This window comes from Ascaphus truei, chromosome 2 (assembly GCF_040206685.1).
Source record: "Ascaphus truei isolate aAscTru1 chromosome 2, aAscTru1.hap1, whole genome shotgun sequence".
Lineage (NCBI taxonomy): Eukaryota > Metazoa > Chordata > Amphibia > Anura > Ascaphidae > Ascaphus > Ascaphus truei.
The window spans coordinates 485,769,135-485,791,737 of NC_134484.1; the positions used below are offsets into that span (position 1 = coordinate 485,769,135).

At 47.0% G+C, this 22,603-nt stretch overlaps 1 protein-coding gene across 3 annotated transcripts in view; it reads right to left on the reverse strand.

Annotated features, from left to right (window-relative positions):
• Positions 1–10,118: 10,118 nt before the first annotated feature.
• The window catches only part of LOC142488058 (uncharacterized), a 54,541-nt gene continuing 42,056 nt past the window's right edge, over positions 10,119–22,603 (reverse strand). The window contains exon 4 of one of the 3 annotated variants that reach the window (XM_075588428.1): positions 10,119–14,041. In XM_075588428.1, coding sequence (XP_075444543.1) covers positions 12,435–14,041 — 1,607 coding nt within the window. In that variant the 3' untranslated portion in view covers positions 10,119–12,434. The remainder of the gene's footprint in view (positions 14,042–22,603) is intronic. The other 2 variants (XM_075588427.1, XM_075588426.1) reach the window with 2 other exon arrangements.

The window sequence follows — 22,603 nt, forward strand, 5'->3', positions numbered from 1 at the left end:
TTGCCTCCCTCTGTGAAGATTTCACCCATCTTCCATGTTTCACTCTTGAAACTGTTCATCCAAGGCACATGATTTGCTCATCTTTCACTGCAGCCTTCTCCCCCCATTTTACCAGAACAACAGGAGTTTGAAATTCAGTCCATCATTGACTCTCGCATCGCCAGGGGCAAACTCCAGTTTTTGGTCCACTGGAAAGGATACGGACCTCAGGATCTTTCTTGGTTCGCGCATGCGGATCTTCACGCCCCGTCTCTACTCAAACGATTCCACCAAAAATTTCCCCTCAGACCTTGGATGAATCGTCCGGAGTCCAACCCTCGAGGGGGGGTACTGTAAGGATCCACGCTGCGGGTACTCCCGCTTCCTGCGCCTCCTAACCTCTTCTCCCCGCTGCTCTGGCTCCCCAGCGGCGTGCCTCGGTCCTCGCAGACTCCCCTATGGCTGCTCCCGCACATCCGGGGCACGCGCGGACCCAGGCTTTCCTTTACCAGCGCCGGGAGCCTGACCCCGCCTCCTCAGGTGCGGTGCGCGCATCAGCACATTTCCCTGCCCCTGCTCCACCAGGTCCGCCCCCCAGGCTCTTCTCCTCTATCAGGGCCTCCCTCGGGCCGCATCTCTGCTCCTCCCCTTCCTCTGATAGGCCCCAGCCTACTATTTAGTCTCCCCTCACCGTTACCACTTTGCTCTGCATAGCTTCTGTACCTTGGTGCTGTCTGCTTTTGCCTGGCTGTCTTGTCTTTCAGTCTCTGTTCCAGTCCCTGAATACTCTGCTGACATCCCTGGATTTTGACCCTTGGCTTTGGGCTGCTCTCTGGAACCCCTTGGATTTGGCTTTGGACTCTCTACCTTGCAGACTTCCTTATCTCCCTGGACACGGCTTACGGACCCCTACTACGCTGCTCTCTCCACTCCATGACCCAGGACACTCTACCACGCTGCTCTCCCTACACCTTGACCATTGGCTTACGGACTTTACCCTTCGACGCTGGAGTTGGCATGTACTGAACTCTTTCTATTTTTGTTCCCTAAACCATCTACGCTACTTCCACACTCCGGCCGTGCCCCCATTTACTGTTAGGTGTGTGGTATTTCTCCTTTCCATCTCAGTCCCGGGGTCTCGTCTGGCTTGTGGGCAGGCCGAGCGTTACACTGGATACCCCAATCTCTAGGCATGTTCGTGAGAAACATGCAGGAAATGTTAACACCTTAACTTTTCAAGGCATTGATCATATTGCCCCAAACATCCGTAAGGGGAATTGGGATAGATGACTTCTCCAGCGTGAGGCTAAGTGGATCTATTTATTGCACACTCAATACCCCTCAGGAATTAATGAGGGCTTTGTATAGACCCCTTTCCTCTGAATACAGGATCACTCCCCAGAAGTCCCTATTTTTTATCTCATTGTAAACATAAGATCAAATTGCAGCCTTTGCCATATGATTCAATATGAGGTGACACTTATAAGTGAAAAGAAACACTCTAGAGATACTTAGAAGTACAAAATCTATGGGTCCAATCACTAACCATTATTCAGCAGCTCCCTCAGTACAACCGCTAGGGAGCACGGCTCGTAAAAAGCGTCTATCCGGTTGCTATGACAACCGCTAAGTATAAAGGGTCAGACATAGAAGTGGAAACGTCCACGCCGGAAGAAGTCGCCGCTGGTTTAGCGACGAAACGCACGTCAGGTTAGCCGGCTGTTTTTAAGTTTATACAATGTGTGGCAGCAAGCTTTTAAGGTCTATCCATCCGATACTTTTGATATACAGACGTAGTAGTTCTTATGAGTACCCGTTTGGCAGTATGGACGCCACTATGAAGCGGTGCAATATATGACTCAGCTTTCATTGCCAAGACAGGCACAGCAGTACACCGTTACTACAACATACGGTCCTATGATATAATGTGAAATATATGAACACACCACCTACATTGTGAGGGGGGCTCTCTGGAGCTCGGATTTGCCACTGTAATATTAATTTACAGGATAAAGGGGCAATATTGAATGTACATTTAATTTGTTACTACACCATATTTATCTGAATATACAGGGCCCATGATATACTGTGATCTGCAACAGCATAATATCTGAACCATGAGAGGGGTCTTTCTGGAGCATTAATTTGCCATTGTATTAACAATTCATACGGTATATGGGCAACACTGTATGTCCATGCAGATCAAAAGCCCTAGGTCGACATAGCTTGTAGGACACCTATATGCTAAGACTCAGAGAATACTCTAATCATTGACTATATGACCACGAGTCTTTGTCCTCCTCACCCCTATTCTAATTAAATGGGGATTTTCTATCATCTGAACTACGAGAATACACATTATTGTCTGTAGATGTGATTCACCTACTTGCTACTTTTAGTTAAACATTCATGACACATTTAGATTTCATTATAATAATATAAATAAAGCCTTTTTTATTTTATTTTTAGTATTAATTGTTAGTGTATAACCCTGGTAAGACCGAACATTATATTATAAACTTTTGGTCTGTGGTGCGCTTTGTAAAGGGAGTCTTTATGTGGATTGTGTCTCTTTGACACATTCCATATACTATATGTCCATTTCAGTCCCACTCCCTGGCAGCACACAATAGGCACATTTTGAGTTAGAGCGAGGTATCTCTTTTTTCTGTTTACTTATTGCCTAACCCTGATTTTATTACTTATCTAACGTTAGTTACCTAGTTCATATCTCTTACCTAACTCTCATCTACTATATGTATTACAGATATGTGTTACATGCCAAGCGTGTGTAACCCATGTCCCCCCCCCCCCCCCGGTCGCAGATTGGACTCTAGGGTGTAGTGAGGGCTGGCTACGTGTACTATGGTGGTGCATACCTGCTTGGAACAGGAGGGCCTGAGTCTCCCGCGTTGGTATTGGGGATAACAGGGACAGGCTTCTGGGGTATATGCCTTCATCTTTAGTGGTGGTGGTGGTGCAGTGCCTCCATTCTCTGGCGAAACCTAGGGGATAGGTTGGAATCTTCCCAGAGAAAGCCCAATCTCATACAGTCTTTATGTAAAACAGCAATGTCTTTATTGTCCTTAATATCGCACACAGCAGCAGTTCATTTCACAGCAGCAAGTCATGTGCAGCAGTGCTTCCAAATGTACAGGTATATTCCTCCACTCCTCTCCTCCAGGCTGTACCCTAGCAGGATGGGCTGTTTGGGGCTTCAATACCCCAACCCCCACCTCCAGGATGTACTCTCTGGGTGAGGGTAGATCTCCCCCCCTCAGCCGGGTGAGGGGCATGGGTGTCCGCAGGAGGGGGCAAGGGGGGGCGCTTGCCCCCCCCTGGATCACTCGCAGCCCCGAGATCCCGCAGGGCAAGCAGGGTGTCCGGCCTGCTGCCTGTGGGCCTGCTCCCCCTCCCAACGTGGGACGGAGGGTGGGGACCCAACCCAGCATCCACCGCGCGTGTGCGCCAACCCAGGTTCCCCCGCACGTGCCTCCTGTCCCAGGCAACAGCCGCACTCTCTGCTCCCAGGACAGAACAGAACTCAACTCCAACAGACTAGAGTTCACTCCTCAGCTCCCAGGACATAACAGACCAGTCACTTACAGGAACAGCCCACTAAATTTAGACAGCCCCACCCCTCATGATGTCAGCAGGACCCTCCCCTCTGCATCAGGCCTGCATACAGAATCAGGGGCCTGCCTCTATCACTCAAGGCAGGGCTTGATGTGGGGGAAAAACCCATGATAACTACTGGTGGCCTGCCCTTAACAGGACTTACACCAGTAGGAGAAAGATATATAGCCCCCATTTCTTACCGGGGCTACACATGTATTTAACGCCTACCTGTGCCTGCCCTTATACCCCATAAACATTATTTATATATTATTATTTACATTATTTGCAAACTCACATTATATAGCATCGTCTGTAACAACATACAATTTATGTGACATAACTTATATTGTATAACTTATCTTCCCGAGATCTCCGAACTTTCTTTAGCAACTTACCGATATAACTAGAAACTATACAACATCTCCATCCCTAATCTCTAATTCCCCATAAGCGACTAAGACTAATAAATCTGAGCGTATGATCCTTTAGCCTATACCCTGTAACTTAACTAGCTATATTTACTAACTTAACTACAACTGTGCTCAACGCCGTGTAACCTTCCTTGTTTCATCAGTCCGTGTGTTTCCTATGATAAGGTTTATGGGAGAGTGACCCCATGGCTGATACCTCCCTGTGTCCCCCTATGCCTCACCCTATATGCCCCCCCATACACAACATATGCCCTCCCATGTCCCCCAAACACCCCCATGTCCCCCCCAAACACCCATGTCCCCCCCCCAAACACCCCTATGTACTGTCCCGATCATAGCCTTCCTCCCGGGCGGGACATGCTGTGTTCCGTGACTTTTACACAGCCTCCCCTCCCTCTCCGCCTTCCAGCTAGAGAGAAAAAAAAGAACAATGTTCTATGAATCGGTGCTACCAATAGATAATGAAAAGTTCCAATATGTATATGTTGAAACAATATGGATCTTGTTTGAAGAAAGGATACTCATAATATCAAAAGTGCCTGGTACATGTTAGCAAGACAAACTATAAACAGTATAACTACTGTATAACTACTGTATAACTGTAAAACTACTGTAGGCCAAACTGCTGTACTGTAAGTCACTTATTTATACAGTATACTGTATTGTAACTACTGTATAACTATACTACTGTAGGTTAGACACATCCTGTACTGGATTTAATGTATGTATAAAATATTTTACCAGGAAGTAATACATTGAGAGTTACCTCTTGTTTTCAAGTATGTCCTGGGCACAAAGTTAAGACAAATAATACATGGTTACAAATACAGTTACATATATGAACAGGGTATACATTGTATACAAGACACTGCATGTACAGTTAAAGAAAATATATATTATGGGCGTATGAAACAGTTACAGACCAGATTAAAATACTTTATACTGTATACTGTACAGTAGAAAGTGGAGAGGAAGGGCTGATATAAAATGGTTATTTTGAATGCCATACTTACCTGAACTTACCATACTACAGTACAGTACCTTACTATTTTCCTGTGGCCTGCCCATTATGCTTTAAAAGTATAAGCAATACGGTCGCAAGATGATAGATATATTTATTGCATCTTTGTACGGTGAGTATGTTGTTCCAGAAACTCATTATTCCTTCAGCTAATTCATCCTTTTTGGACGGTTTCACCACTTTTCTGATATAATCCTTCAACTGATGCCATACCAATTCAATGGGATTCAAGTCTGGAGATCTTAAATTGGAGGGGGAAAAAGGTGACTTAAAACAATGAGAAACGGTTACCGAACTTACTCCTGTGACATCTTAACCCAGTTTATACTGCTGGCAAGAATATGGGCAGAAGGCGTGGTGTGTTTCAGATCATTGTCCTGGAAGAAACGGTGACCAGATGGGAAATCACGAGTAATGTATTCAACAATCTCTGGCACTATTTTCTCTTGGAGAAATACTTTATTCATGATTCCTGGAACAAGAACATTTTTTTTAACAGGTTGGGATGGGGGGACTCTCTATCCCGGTCCCATGTGTATCCCCCCTCCCCTCTTTACCTTCCCTCCTCCTCCCTCTTCTCCCCCTTATCTCTTCTCCTTCTGTCCTTTCCTCCCTCTATTCTTTCATTTATCTCTACAGGGATATGCAAGGGGACTCTGCCTTTCAAAGAAAATTTGAAAAAGGGTTCATGGTTTAAGGAATCTCTGGAATTAGTACAGAGTACTCTGAGTACAAGGTTCTGGGACTTTGTACTGTATATCAAAAATGCTGTAAATATAGCCCCTTGGAACGCTGTTATATTACTAATTTGTTTATCCCTGTGACAACCAATAAAAAAGTTTGAAACAAAAAACACACTTGTATAGGTATAACAGTTTTACTGCAGACAAATAACATTAAAAAACATACACGCCTTGCAGGGTCGTACCCCTTCACCGTGCTCCCCTTTGCACTGTGATCTCACCCTCGTGGGGTTTAATCACAAGAACTAAAATGCCCGAGCACCCAACACTCTGTTGTCCACGGAGTCAATCACCCTCCGACGTGTGTGTGACATCGCTGCCCCACTACCCCATGTATGGTTGGTGCACTTGGTGAGATGAAATACCTGCCGGATGTGTCCACATCTGTGCGCTCATTATGAATATGGGATACACAGATCTGAAGCGATGAACCGCGACCCCTCCGCCTCTACGTTGGGTGGGTCCTGCTTCGATTGTACCACCTTAGAGTCTCTGTGGGCATAGATGGATGATCTGATCCCAGATCACCCTGGTCCAGGATGCAGCCACGTCCTAGCTTTGTCCCTATGCTCTGGTTCTACTGGGCAGTGTCCCTGCAGCAACCACAAGCTACACAGGGGAGTCATGGCCTAGCTGGGGCCCAATAGGGGAGATCTGGCCTCTTACCCCTTCCTTGTCCCAGCTATAACTGGCATGGCTTGCAGCGAACAAAAAGTATCTATCTGTAGAGCAGGAGGATTCAGGAGTCTTATTGGCTGATACGCGCTATGTGACTTTGTCCCAGAGGCTCATGGGATATGTAGTCCCTGCTTGGAGCCTCTACCTATTGGCTGCCATTTGCGCGATTGTCCTGCGAATTCGCAGCGTCTCGCACACATGCAATTGCCTCTAAGATGGCGGTGCCTGCAAAGGTAGCTGTCAGCGATGTGATCGCCATTGCAACCTGTTCCGTGCCTCAGTTCCCACCCACAGCCCTCCCCACACCCTCCCCATTCTCTGTTGTCGGTCACAGCCGCAGCGGCAGGTAAGGGAATGAAGGGGAACCCGGGAGGAACCAACAGGGTCAACGGGAGCCCAGAGGGAGCCCCATGCTATGCACCTCTGCACACATCTCTTACACAACGATACACCCTTTCCTCTGTTGCTCGACTGCTAAAATTCTGACAGACCCTCATTCTCTCCCGTCTCAATTACTGTAACCTCCTGCTCTCTGGCCTTCCTGCCTCCCCTATAATCTATCCTAAACGCTGCTGCCAGAATCACTCTACTCTTTCCTAGATCTGTCTCAGCGTCTCCCCTGCTGAAATCCCTCTCCTAGCTTCATATCAAATGCCGTATCACACACAATTCTCCTCCACACTGTTAAAGCTTTACACTCTTCTGCTTCTCCTTACATCTCAGCCCTAATTTCTTGCTATACACCATCCCAACTCTTGCATTCTGCTCAAGGATGTCTTCTCTCTACCCCTTTCGTATCTAAAGTCCTCTCCTGCCTTAAAGCTTTCTCACTGACTGCCCCACACCTCTGGAATGCCCTTCCCCGCAGTATCCGACTAGCACCATCTCTATCCACCTTTAAGACCCACCTTGCTTAAGGAAGCATATGAGTAGCTCCATGGCTGATAATTTACAACCTGCAGACACACTTAACAGAACGCCCTCCTACTGTCTCTATACGTGCTTCCTACCAAACAGTTAGATTGTAAGCTCTTTGGAGCAGGGACTCCTTTTCCTAAATGTTACTTTTATGTCTGAAGCACTTCTTCCCATTGTTTTATTTGTATTATTTGTTATTTATATGACTGTCACGTGTATTAGTGCTGTGAAGTCTATGTACACTAATGGCACTATGTAAATAAAGACATAGATACATACTGCTGCGGCAGCTTTTATTCTAACAAATCACCGCTTTTTACCTGGCTTGTTCCTGGAATGCGACACTGTTCAGCTGGCGCATGCCGCGTTCACCTTGCGTTCCCAGCCACGGGTCATGCCCGGCTGATGCGTTTATTGATAATTGTTCGGATTTTAATAGGCTGCAATGCTTCGCGTGTCCGCCAGATGGCAGATCTTCATGAATTGTAATGCGCCGAATCAGTAATGTGTCGGCTTGTAGGTGTTTCGTTTAAAAAAGATACTGTACCACAGTGTGCTATTGTAACTTGGCCTTGGCCTTGAGACTGAAGGAAGAGGTTGCAAAAATGTATCAATTTAGGCTTTCATATTAAAGAAAGACAAAGACCAGTTTCGGTTACAGTATTCTCCAGAGACACGCCCGCCATGAGTGTTCAAGTGCAGCCCGCTTTCCAAAAACCCGACAGAAGTTACGCGTATTTGATATGGGCCGCAATTAATGCAACAGATAAGATGGCAACAGTTGCTCAAATTTCAGTATTTTATCAAAAACTATGACTTTTACAATTTTTCGCCAACTCCTCATACGTGGAAGCGTGCAGTAAGGAAAAGGTTATGTAGCGATCCGTTTTCATCGTATTGAGCCACAATTTGTTGGAGGGTATTGGTGTGTATCACCGGATTTTTCCCGTATCTATGATCATGAAGGCGGCAAAAGGCGAAGGGTCGTGTTAAAACAAACTAAGAAGCGACAGTCGCTGCCAAGCAATGCACTAGCACCAGCACCGGCTTCCAATGACGGTCCCACCGTCAGTGACATCCCTGAGCCTGAGTCGGATTTTGCGTGCAGTTTTGATGAAGCTTGCATGTACCTAAGCGATTTCCAGCCTCACCAGCTGACTACAGGTGGACTAGTCCCGCTGCAAACTATCGACGTGGATGATCAAGAACGCTGGACTGGCAGTGGACCGGCGCCGGCGCCAGCTGAATGGGAAATTCTATGGTGAATACTGTATTTTTGCTGTATTATTTTGGTGGGACTGGCTGGGTACTTCTTTAGGGGGCTGACCATTACTGTACATTAAAACTTTTCTTTTTGTTTTTCCTCAGAAAAGAAAACGGCTAATAGGGGGATTTCGATGGATAATATTGTACTGTATGCTGATGTTTTCCGGCCGTACAGTATACTGTGTAATAAACCCGAAAAAATAAAACTATGCATTTATTCTACATGTTCAGTATCGTTTCATTATGTGTCTTCTACAGTATACTCTACAGTGGTATACAGTGCCCAACATCTATGGGCAAAATGAATTTTATTTCTAGGTGCCCTAGAACAGAAGTTCCCACGCCAATTGTCCGTGAACTTAACCGAGGTCCTAAGTAGTTCCCACGCCAATTGCGCGAATATAATGTAAAATAATCCGTTCTGTGGGTCTGAGCGGGTTGAAATTCACCTGGTCCTCATGCGGAAGGACCCTTGCCATAGTGGCAAAATATCAGCCTTCCACGACCCCCGGAACCGGAGATACCAAAAGACAGTTTAAAAGCACATTATCAAAGTGGCTTTTTTTTCTGCCATGCAAGTCAATGACAGAAACCTAAATTTTAACATTACCCTGACTCCATTCTGTTGCCACGAGAGGGTCACAATTTGCCATGCAATCCTGCCGCAACTAGAACTACATGGTGACCGAATCTGAGCCCTCTAGGTTGAACAGAACCGGAGTTGTGGGTTCCAGGTTTCTGCTCATTCTGACTTAGCCACATAGATATCTACCCTGTGTAAACACTTGGGTGACAAGGTTTTCTTACTGAGAAACATTTTATACACTCTGCACATGGGAAAGGTTTCTCCCCTGTGTAAATGCTCTGGTGTCTGTGGACTGTCCTCCTATTACAGAATTGATTATGATGTAATCCCCTTTTATGAATTGTCTGGTGTGTGTTGAGGTGCCTCTCAGGGCTGAAATGTTTCCCGAATTCTGTACAATTAAAACATTGCTCGCTTGTGTAAATCTGCTGGTGTAACAAGAGGTCCCACTTTGTATAAAATGGTTTACCACACTTTGAACAAGCAAATTCTTTCCCCTGTGAGAATCATGTAGTGTGAGGTCATTCATCCAAGATACGTTTTTCCTATACTCTGTCCACGTGAAAGGCCTCTCCCTGCATGAATTTGTAGGTTTCTGAAGAGGTGACCCTAACATTGAATTGTTTCCCACACTGAACAAGCAAATGGTTTCTCCCATGTAAATACTTGGGTGTGACAGGAGGTCACACTTTGTACTAAATTGTTTCCAACACCCTGAACTAGGGATAGACAATAACAAAAAATACTTCCCACCATAAGAGTATTAAGTAATTTATCGTGATAATATTCAGCAATATATTAACACCCAATAGAAAGCAAAAAAGCAAAAGTCCTCAAAATGTTCAAGGTCATTTATTGTGAAACATATTTCTTATACAAATGCATTTCATTCTTAATAAAATGTAAAAAAGCAAATACATTTTAGTATATTTTAAGAACAGCAAATGATTCCATAAAAATGTTACACAAACTACACCCACACTAAAGCCCCTTTCTTCACCATTTATTTTTATTTATTTATAAAATATGTTACCAGGAAGTAATACATTGAGAGTTACCTCTCGTTTTCATGTATGTCCTGGGCATAGAGTTAAGATGACAAATAATACATGGTTACAAATACAGTTAAATAAGTGAACAGGGTATACATTATATTCAAGACATTGCATGCACAGTTAAAGATAATATATTATAGGCGTATGTAACAGTTACAGACCAGATTAAATGTGAGACTGCCTTAGTTTTGAAAGAACTTAAACTGGTGGTGGATACGAGAGTCTCCAGTAGGTTATTCCAGTTTTGGGGTGCATGGTAAGAAAGTTTATAATTATCCCCTCGACCCCTTCTCCAGTACACATTAATAGGGCATGGGAAGGCGTGGGTTAATGGGCATGGGGAAGGAGGGGGTCAAGAGGCATGGTTGAGAGCCGAGAGAAATACGGGGGAAGAGAGAAAGGGGTTGAGTTATGGTGGAAGGGAAGGGGTAAGAGGCAAGGCAGAGGGGAAGTGGTTAATATGGAGGGGTGAGATTACCAGCAGGAGGATTCCTTATAGCTGCAGCATGTGATAGTCAAGGAGCTCCCAGACTCGCTCCCACTCCACTGTCTCTACCAGACCCACACTCTGTCCTCTCTCTGACACAATCCCCATCCCCACACCTCTCTGCCAGACCCACCCCCACTCTGCAGCTGCTGATAGGAATGCCATGGCAAGTATTGCGTTACCGTCCATTTTTATTACTGCAGTATGTGGCGGTAGGCGTAGCCGGCCTTCATTAATAAAGGTGGAGCCCGGCTGGCTGCCCCTGAAACCATATGGTATGGGCTGAGAGTGTCAGCTCTTGGATCTAATATTATACCTTACTGTGTTGATTGTAATTTTGTTCCTCTGTTATACTGTCCCCCCATAGGGTTATAAACTAGGAACTGTGTATGTGGTGCTACCTGTGTAAGCCCAGTGGGCCACTTAATGCATTATCTGTGTATTCCCTTTGCCTCATGGGCCTGCGACTGCCTGTGCAAACTGTAAGTGGGTTGCCTTGTATGGGTGGCCTCTTATGAGAAATAGCTGCAGGGCAGGGGCTTCTGGAACATGAGGGAAAAGGGGGTGTATATTTTAACCTGTCTTACCTGCCAGCAAGGTATTCTTAGCTGGTGTCTTAGAGAAGAGAAGGTTTTAGAACCCCACATGATAGGTGCAGATGGTGGAATGCAAGCTCTTGTGTCTAAATGTTGGTTCTCTGTATTTAAAACTGCAATGCATTGTGTTTGTCCTGTGATTTAAACCCAGGTTGGTGACAAAAGGCAGTGTGAATTAGCATTTCAATGCCCCAGCTCAGATAGGGATTCCAAGCGCAAATCTCCCCAATTTATTTCCCTTATAAGTATAAGGTCCCCCAAAGTATATTCTGTAAGGAAGTGTACTTTATATTGTGTTTTAATGTTTACTACTGTATAAGGTTCTATACATTAAGCACAGGCATATGGAAGATGCTAGCTAGTTTGCATAGAATCCATAGTTCAAAGAGGAGAGGAATGGCAGAGGGGGGAAAACCATTTGGTGAGCAGAATATTCAGATTAGGATGTTTTTATTTTACGTAGACACCGCGGAGCCAGGGAAAAACGGCCCTGTATGTCAAAAATGATAAGCAAGGTTTCTATTGGCAAGTTTTGAATGTATTCCTCCTATCAGTGAATGCGTAATTTCAATCCCTGCTGTAATTGGCTATTACACTCCTCAATGATTTAGATAGGAATCCAGCCTATATAAGAGCGTGCAGTAAAAGCAGCTCTCTCTCTCTTTTTCCTGTTGGAGATCTGAAGACAAGCGGCTGCTGGCGGGCCTCTCAAAGGTGCTTCTGTGAAAGAGCTATTCACACAGGGAAGCATGGGGAGGCCTAGCCACAGGCTGGATTACGGTCCAGGATCCCAGAACCAGGGCCCTATCAAGGTAAGCCTTTGTGGATGCAGGCGCCTTGCAACTACTAAAGGGTAGATCTCCTTCCCCAGACCCCAGTAAGTGTGTATATTCTCTGTTTCTTGTATTTCTGTGTGTTTTCGAGGTCTTATCTGAATAAACCGCAATTTATTTTACTGCCTGTTTTGCCTTGTGACTGATCACTTAAATATAAAGGTGTATTTGGTTTGCCCTACCATGACACAGTATTACTATGCTACTGGTATATTGCCCAACCCTAATTTGAACAATCACATATTTTATCTCCTGTATGAATCCTCATGTGTGTAAGGAGGCTGATCCTCTGTGAAAAGCTTTCCCCACACAATGTACATGGAAATGGTTTCTCCCGTGTATGAATCCTGTGGTGTCTGAGGAGGTGGCTCTTTTTACTAAATTGTTTACCACACTCTGTACATGTGAATGGTTTCTCCCCTGTATGAATCCGCTCATGGATGAGGAGCTCCGCCTTCTGAGAAAAGCTTTTACTACACTCTGCACATGTGAATGGTTTCTCCCCTGTATGAGTCATTTGGTGTCTGCGGAGGTCGCCCTTAGTACTGAATTGTTTCCCACACTCTGAACAGGGGAATGGTTTCTCCCCTGTATGAGTCTGCTCATGTTTGAGGAGTTGGTTCTTAATACTAAATTGTTTCCCACACTCTGCACACGTGAATGGTTTCACCCCTGTATGAGTCATCTGGTGTTTGAGGAAGTTGCTCTTAGTATTGAATTGCTTCCCACATTCTGTACATGTGAATGGTTTTTCTCCTGTATGAGTCATATGGTGTCTGAGGAGACTGCTCTTAACTGTGAATTGTTTCCCACACTCTGTACATGTGAATGGTTTCTCCCCTGTATGAGTTACCTGGTGACTGAGGAGACCGTTCTTAGCTGTGAATTGTTTCCCACACTCTGTACATGTGAATGGTTTCTCCCCTGTATGAGTCATCTGGTGACTGAGGAGACTGTTCTTAGCTGTGAATTGTTTCCCACACTCTGTACATGTGAATGGTTTTTCTCCTGTATGAGTCATCTGGTGTAGGAGGAGACTACTCTTAGTACTGAATTGTTTCCCACACTCTGTACATGTGAATGGTTTCTCTCCAGTATGAGTCATCTGGTGTCTGAGGAGGTTGCTCTTAACTGTGAATTGTTTCCCACACTCTGTACATGTGAATGGTTTCTCCCTTGTATGAATCCGCCGCTCATGGATGAGGAGTTCTGTCTTCCGAGAAAAGCTTTTACTACACTCTGCACATGTGAATGGTTTCTCTCCTGTATGAGTCATCTGGTGTATGAGGAGACTGCTCTTAACTGTGAAATGTTTCCCACACTCTGTACATGTGAATGGTTTCTCCCCTGTATGAACCCTCTGGTGATTGAGGAGGGTCCTCTTAGTACCTAATTGTTTCCCACACACTGTACAAGTAAAAGGAGTCACTGCTGTCTGAATCATCTGGTGCGGAAGAAGTTTCCCCTTCAGTGAGAAACCGCTCCCACCATCTGTACATGTAAAGGTTTGCTCTCTAGCGGGGACACAAAGGTGTGTGAGCAGGTCCCTGTCCAGTGAGAAGCTTTTGCCACACTGACAACAGAGAAAAGGCTGAGCACCATGGCTTCTTCTTGCATCTCTCGCATACCTTTTGCTGGACCCATATTTAGAGTCCGTCTCTGCTGTGTGCTGTACAAGGTCTGTAAATTCACCATCATGTGGCACTGGTTCCTTGCAAGTGTCTAAAATGTTACAGGAATCATTGTTTTTTGGCACTTCTGGGCTGCGAGGAGTCAGACAGCTTCTGGATGTATCGGAGCTCAAGTTCTGTTCCTCATTCAGGCCGATCTCTAACAGAAGTCAACAAAAAAGACAGAACAAATGTTTTCAATCAAATTACTGAACGCAAATTACAAATCCAAAACACTGAAGAATTTATTTCACCGATACTTAGTTAACAAAATATTCTCATCACCCAGGGTTTTAAAATTGTTGCACATGGACATCCAGTGGCCCCTAATGACTGTGGTGGTTGTCCCCGAAGGCCTGAAATGTATTTGTAGCAGCTCTCACACTGAAATCATTGATACATATATAACTTGTATTTATTACTGTATTCATTATTTAAGGATACATGTACATCCTCCAAATAATTAACATTAAAATGCCCATGAGATGTAAAGTTAAGGAACTCCTGGTCTATCATATTAGTGCGTTAATAATATCAACTAAACCAGACAGCAACCTATAGTGTAAAGATACTGTAGATGCCCATGTATGCATGTCTTTATTTATATAAGGCCCGCAGTGTACTCAGCGCTTTACAGCAGAAACAATACAGTACAGGGAATTATAATACAATAAGTGCAACAAACAAAATCAGACAATAGGAACGGAAATCCCTGCCCTGGAGAGCTTACAATCTAAGGGATGCAGCGACTACACTGTCCATGTAATCTTCTGCCATAAGACCCACATAAACTAGATTGCTCCATTTTGTGTCATATTTTGTCAGTCACAAATACTATTCATATAATTTCCCGAGCACGCGGCCTTGGTGTAATATTTGACTCCTCTCTTTCCTTCTCCTCTCACATTCAAAATAAAGAAAAAAGGAGCACTGCAGAAACGAAGAACTGGAGGCAAAAGTAGAAAAAATAAAAGAGTTATTGAGACAGCCTAAGTTACAAGAGAAACCTCCAACGCGTTTCTCGCATGGGCGCTTTATCACAGAGTGGTTTCCTGAGTCTAGAGAGTGTCACATTATAGGCACTCCCCTCCGGAAACACTGCCTACCTGTATCCCAAGTAAAAACGTCCCATGGGAAGAAAACAGTCCGGGGAAAATGTAACCATGGAAAGAAGGCAGTATAACTGTGGGGGAGAAATCCAGCAAAAGGACACAATAAAGAATACAATAACAATAAACTTACATAGACTCATAAGGACAATACAAATGAAATGAAAAAGAATCAAATTTGAAAGTGGATAAGATGTGGAGGGAATAAAATTATCTTAGATTAAATTAACTGTAACACCAAATAATATAATCACGTGATAATATACATATAATAAATGTAAACTCAACTACCAAGGTAAAGAACAATTTGTATCTTGATAAGGGAAGAACTAGAATGGGCCGTTAAGGCCTCCAAAATTTCTAAAGCACCGGGCCCTGATGGTTTCACAAATGCCTACTATAAGAAGTTTCTCCCCATTCTGTCCACCCACCTTTTACAATTGTTCAACTCATTTCTAGAAGGATGTCCTATCCCATCTTCAATGTCGTCCGCCAATTTGGCCATAATCCTCAAAGAAGGGAAGGACCCCACACAATGCGGTAGCTATAGACCAATCTCGCTGTTGAACAATGATCTAAAACTATACAGTAAAATACTGGCGAACAGACTTAATCCAATTCTCCCGAGACTAGTACACATGGACCAGGTCGGGTTTGTCTTGGGCCGCCAGGCCTCAGACAATACCCGTAAAATCATTAACTTAGTTGACCATGCCCACCTTACAGATTCACAAGCTATGTTACTAAGCTTAGACGCAGAGAAGGCATTTGACAGAATTGACTGGCTGTTCCTAGACCAAACATTAAAAAAATTCGGATTCAGGGACTCCTTTCTTAAGGGTGTCCAGGCGCTCTACCAAACTCCATCCGCCTCAGTTAGACTATCGGGTGGAGGAGCGGAACAAATTCACATTAGAAATGGCACCCGACAGGGTTGCCCCCTCTCCCCTCTCCTTTTCGCTCTCACGATTGAACCACTGGCGGCCAAAATAAGACAAAACCCAAACATCCAGGGTATACCCATGGCCACTGAACAATACAAAATTTCCCTATTCGCTGACGATATTATCCTGACCTTGACCAGACCCCTAACTTCCCTCCCCAACCTCCAGATGGAACTGACGGAGTTTGGAAAGGTATCAGGGTATAAAATAAACAGCAACAAATCTGAGGCCCTAAATCTTAGTCTTCCCGACCCCACAGTCAAACTCCTTAAGCTAAATTTCAGCTACCGATGGTGCCCCTCATGCATTAAGTATCTGGGAATTAATGTATCTAGGCACTATCGGGACCTATATAGGGATAACTACCCGAAACTATGGGAGCAGATCAAAAGGGATCTAGATCGGTGGGAAGGTTATCAGATCTCATGGATTGGGAGGATGATCTCTACCAAAATGAATATACTCCCAAGAATGTTGTACCTATTCCAGACGCTCCCAATCCAGGTCCCGGCCGCCGATCTAAAATATATACAGAATAGACTACTCCACTTCATTTGGCAGGGTAAGCGGCCCAGGGTCGCCAGATCAGTCCTGATGACCACGAGATCCAGAGGAGGGATGGGGGTGCCTGACCTATACAAATACTATCTAGCCGCTCAGCTCAGGCAGGTAGTAATGTGGAACTCAGACCCGACCCGATGTTGCTGGGTGGGAATGGAAACTCGGTGTGCCAAATTGCCTTCTCTGCAAGCCTCCCTCTGGAGCCTGAACAGAGGAGAGGGCCACTTACACAATCTTAAACTACAGGCCTCACGATTCACGTGGGACACCTGGTCCAGATGCAAACTTAAATTTAATCTCTCATCCACAAACTCACAACTCACTCCCCTCGTTAATAACCCTAAATTCCCTCCAGGATGCGGATCTAAGCTGTTCACCCACTTTCACACACGGGGTATAGAGGCGATTGCCGACGTACTGAGCCTAGGGAAGCTCCTGACCTACCAAGAACTGAGGAACAAATTTAAAATTACAGAATTGGACACCTTTAAATATCTAAAAATTAGAAATTTTGTTAGAGCTACGTGCCCTCATCCAGAATACCCCGCTCTCACTACGTTTGAACATCTATGTGAGGACCAGTCTTACCAGAAGGGACTTATCTCGGACATATACAATATCCTAATGCGCTCAACGTCCCCGACACAGCACGACTATATGTTACGATGGTCAGCTGATCTAAACGTTAACATAGAAAGAGAGACATGGGAGGAAATCTGGCAGGCAGCCTCAGAAACTTCCCTTTGCACCACAATTAAGGAAAACATCTACAAAATTATGTTTGGCTGGTATCTTACCCCAGCACGATTAAACCAGATCTACCCTCTGGCATCAGACCAATGTTGGAGAGGCTGTGGTAATAGAGGGGACATGGCCCACATCTGGTGGACCTGTCCAGAAATTGTGAAATACTGGGCCAAGGTCCAAATTCTTATAAAAGAGGTCACCGACCTAGAACTTCCTATTGAACCACTGACCTTCCTGTTGGCTGCACCCATGCCGAATATAATTCGGCCCACCAGGAAATTAATATCCTTCATTCTCACTGCGGCGAGATGCTGTATTGCGGCCTCCTGGAGGAAAACGACTACGCCGGCGCTCAACACGATAAAGAAAAGGATTGGGGATGTAATGACTATGGAAAGGCTCACAGCCAACATCAGACAAAAAACCCCGGCCTTTGAGGATATCCGGGAACCCTGGTTCCACTTTACCAGAGCGCCCCGACCATCCCAGGTGAGAGGGAGACCAACTCCCCCTCCATAAGAAAAAACTCACACGAATCTCACCAGAAACACCCTAACAGCCAAGTGGGTCGACAACAACCCTCCCCAGCCCCCTCCCCCTCCCCTCCCTCACACCCCTTCATCTACCCCATCACCCTCCCTCTTACCTTCTCTCTATGAAGGCTCCCCCTCTCTTTCCTGGACAACTTAGGTTGCCTTTCTTTTTCCCCCCTTAAAAAATATGTTTTGGAAAATATAAGGCTACGATATATGTTAGAAATGTTGTATTTTCTAAAAATGCCTAATAAAAACATTGGAAAAAAAAAAATGCCCATGAGATGTAAAGTTAAGGAACTCCTGGTCTATCATATTAGTGCGTTAATAACATCAACTTAATCAGACAGCAACCTATAGTGTAAAGATACTGTAGATGCCCATGTATGTCTTTATTTATATAAGGCCCGCAGTGTACTCAGCGCTTTACAGCAGAAACAATGCAGTACAGGGAATTATAATACAATAAGTGCAACAAACAAAATCAGACAATAGGAACGGAAATCCCTGCCCTGGAGAGCTTACAATCTAAGTGATGCAGTGACTACACTGCCCATGTAATCTTCTGCCATAAGACCCACAAACTAAACTGCTCCATTTTGTGTCATATTTTGTCAGTCAAAAATACTATTCTTATCATTTCCCAAGCACGCGGCCTTGGTGTAATATTTGACTCCTCTCTTTCCTTCTCCTCTCACATTCAAAACAAAGAAAAAAAGGAGCACTGCAGAAAAGAAGAACTGGAGGCAAAAGTAGAAAAAATAAAAGAGTTACTGAGACACAGCCTAAGTTAAAAAAGAAACCTCCAACGCGTTTCTCGCCGTGGGCGCTTTATCAAAGAGTGGTTTCCTGAGTCTAGAGCAGTGTATCCCAACCTTTTTTATTTGGAGGAACCCCTGAAGTATTTTGAAAAATCTCGGGGAACCCCTATCTGGCTGACACATATTAGGTTCGATTGGGGTAAATCACAAAATTTCACACCACACGAGACACCTCTATTTCTCAAACTCTACCTATGTATTTCTCTTCCCATCTGTCTCACTCAGTCACTCTCCCACCCTCACGCCTCGCATGTATTTATCCCCTGCGTCTTACTCTCTCTTCGTCACTCACTCCCTCCTGCCCCTCTCTCACTTGCTTACTCTCACTCCTACCTTCCATCAATTACCCCACTCTCACTCAATCCACCCTACAAAATACATACCAAAAAACTCCACCCCCAGGGGGGGGGGGGCTGTGGTCCATAGGAGGAACCCCTGAGACTGCTTCAAGGAGAACTAGGGTTCCACGGAACCCATGTTGGGAATCACTGGTCTAGAGAGTGTCACGTTATAGGCACTCCCATCCAGAAACACTGCCTACCTGTATCCCAGGTAGAAACGTACCATGGGAACAAAACAGTCCGGGGAAAATGTAACCACGGAAAGAAGGCAGTATAACTGTGGGGGAGAAATCCAGCAAAAGGACACAATAAAGAATACAATAACAATAAACTTAAATAAACTCATAAGGACAATACAAATTAAATGAAAAAGCATCAAATTTAAAAATGGATAAGATGTGGAGAGAATAAAATTATTTAAATTAAATTAACTGTAACACCAAATAATATAATATAATCATGTAATAATATACATATAATCAGTGCTTGACAAATCACCCAAAAATCTACTCGCCGAATCAAAAATTCTACTAGCCGCCTAGCCCCGCCCCTAGCCCCTCCCCTAGCTTTGCTTATTTTTTTTAAAAATAAATTCCTAGTAAGAACAACATTTGTTTTTGACATAAGTTTATTTATTGTATTACATTTATACTTTACTACAATTAGTCCTTGTTACGTGTGTGTTACTAGTTTCCTGCACCCATTAACCAGTGTCTGGATGCCCCCGCTTCACAATATCTAAAGCAGCAATCCCGTCTGGGATCTTACCTGATCCGCAGTCCCTCAATGTCCAGGTAACCTCATTCCCGCAATGTTATACATTGGAGGTGAGGTGTTCCCTACCCGTCTTCTGGGATAGGGGAATATTCCGATGTCTCCCGTGTGAAGCTCCAGAGTCAGATCTGGAAGAAAGCAGTATCGGTTATTTTGGTGTAGTATAGGGCAGTTAAGATATATATAGGGTAAATAAGAGATCCAGATCCAGTGTGGGAGAGACGAGACAGAGAGAGACAGGCAGACAGAGAAAGAGACACACAGACAGAGAGACAGAGACACAGACACAGAGACTGGGAGAGAGACAGAGACTGGGAGAGAGACAGAGACTGGGAGAGAGAGAGAGTGGGAGAGAGAGAGAGTGGGAGAGAGTTGGAGATAGTGGGAGAGAGACAGAGACTGACTGACAGGGGTGACTGACTGGGGTATTGGGTGGGGGGGTGTCTGACTGGGTGGGATTACTGACTGGGTGACTGGGGGGATTACTGACTAGGTGAGATTACTGACTGGGTGACTGGGTAGGGGGTGGGATGGATAACTTGGTGGAACGACTGGGTGGGTGGGGGGGGGGTGAAATGTTTGAGTGGGTGGGGGCTGAAATGACTGGGTGGGTGGGGGAGGGGTGAAATGACTGGGTGGGGGGGGGGTGAAATGACTGGGTGGGTGAAATGACTGGGTGGGTGGAATTTGTGGGTGGGTGGAATTTGTGGGTGGGTGGAATTTGTGGGTGGGTGGAATGACTGGGTGGGTGGAATTTGTGGGTGGGTGGAATTTGTGGGTGGGTGGAATTTGTGGGTGGGTGGAATTTGTGGGTGGGTGGAATTTGTGGGTGGGTGGAACGACTGGGTGGGTGGGGAGGGTGGAACGACTGGGTGGGTGGGGGGGTGGAACGACTGGGTGGGTGGGTGGAACGACTGGGTGGGTGGAACGACTGGGTGGGTGGGGGGGTGGAACGACTGGGTGGGTGGGGGGGGGGTGGAACGACTGGGTGGGTGGGGGGGGGGTGGAACGACTGGGTGGGTGGGGGGGGGGTGGAACGACTGGGTGGGTGGGGGGGGTGGAACGCCATTGGGTGGGGGGGTGGAACGCCATTGGGTGGGGGGGTGGAACGACTGGGTGGGTGGGGGGGGGTGGAACGACTGGGTGGGTGGGGGGGGGTGGAACGACTGGGTGGGTGGAACGATTGGGTGGGTGGGGGGGTGGAACGACTGGGTGGGTGGGGGTGGGTGGAACGACTGGGTGGGTGGGGGTGGGTGGAACGACTGGGTGGGTGGGGGGGGGGTGGAACGACTGGGTGGGTGGGGGGGTGGAACGATTGGGTGGGTGGGGGGGTGGAACGACTGGGTGGGTGGGGGTGGGTGGAACGACTGGGTGGGTGGGGGTGGGTGGAACGACTGGGTGGGTGGGGGGGGTGGAACGACACGGTGGGTGGGGGGGGGGTGGAACGACTGGGTGGGTGGAACGACTGGGTGGGTGGGGGGGGTGGAACGACTGGGTGGGTGGGGGGGGTGGAACGACTTGGAACGACTGGGTGGGTGGGGGGGTGGAGCGACTTGGAGCGACTGGGTGGGTGGGTGGGGTGGAGCGACTTGGAGCGACTGGGTGGGTGGGGGGGTGGAACGACTTGGAGCAACTGGGTGGGTGGAGCAACTGGGTGGGTGGGGGGGTGGAACGACTGGGTGGGTGGGTGGGGGGGTGGAACGACTGGGTGGGTGGGGGTGGGGTGGAACGACTGGGTGGGTGGGGGTGGGGTGGAACGACTGGGTGGGTGGGGGTGGGGTGGAACGACTGGGTGGGTGGGGGTGGGGTGGAACGACTGGGTGGGTGGGGGTGGGGTGGAACGACTGGGTGGGTGGGGGTGGGGTGGAACGACTGGGTGGGTGGGGGTGGGGTGGAACGACTGGGTGGGTGGGGGTGGGGTGGAACGACTGGGTGGGTGGGGGTGGGGTGGAACGACTGGGTGGGTGGGGGTGGAACGACTGGGTGGGTGGGGGTGGAACGACTGGGTGGGTGGGGGTGGGGTGGAACGACTGGGTGGGTGGGGGTGGAACGACTGGGTGGGTGGGGGTGGAACGACTGGGTGGGTGGGGGTGGAACGACTGGGTGGGTGGGGGTGGGGTGGAACGACTGGGTGGGTGGGGGTGGGGTGGAACGACTGGGTGGGTGGGGGTGGGGTGGAACGACTGGGTGGGTGGGGGTGGGGTGGAACAACTGGGTGGGTGGGGGTGGGGTGGAACGACTGGGTGGGTGGGGGTGGGGTGGATGAAATGACTGGGTGGGTGTGGTGAAATGACTGGGTGGGTGGGGGGGGTGAAATGACTGGGTGGGTGGGGGTGAAATGACTGGGTGGGTGGGGGGGGGGTGAAATGACTGGGTGGGTGGGGGGGTGAAATGACTGGGTGGGTGGGGGGGTGAAATGACTGGGTGGGTGGGGGTGTGTGAAATGACTGGGTGGGTGGGGGGGGGTGAAATGACTGGGTGGGTGGGGGGGGGTGAAATGACTGGGTGGGTGGGGGGGGGGGGTGAAATGACTGGGTGGGTGGGGGGGGTGAAATGACTGGGTGGGTGGGGGGGGGGGTGAAATGACTGGGTGGGTGGGGGGTGAAATGACTGGGTGGGTGGGGGGTGAAATGACTGGGTGGGTGGGAGGGGGTGAAATGACTGGGTGGGAGGGGGTGAAATGACTGGGTGGGTGGGGGAGGGGGTGAAATGACTGGGTGGGTGGGGGGGGGGGTGAAATGACTGGGTGGGTGGGGGGGGTGAAATGACTGGGTGGGTGGGGGGGGTGAAATGACTGGGTGGGTGGGGGGGGGTGAAATGACTGGGTGGGTGGGGGGGGGGGTGAAATGACTGGGTGGGGGGGGGTGAAATGACTGGGTGGGGGGGGGGGTG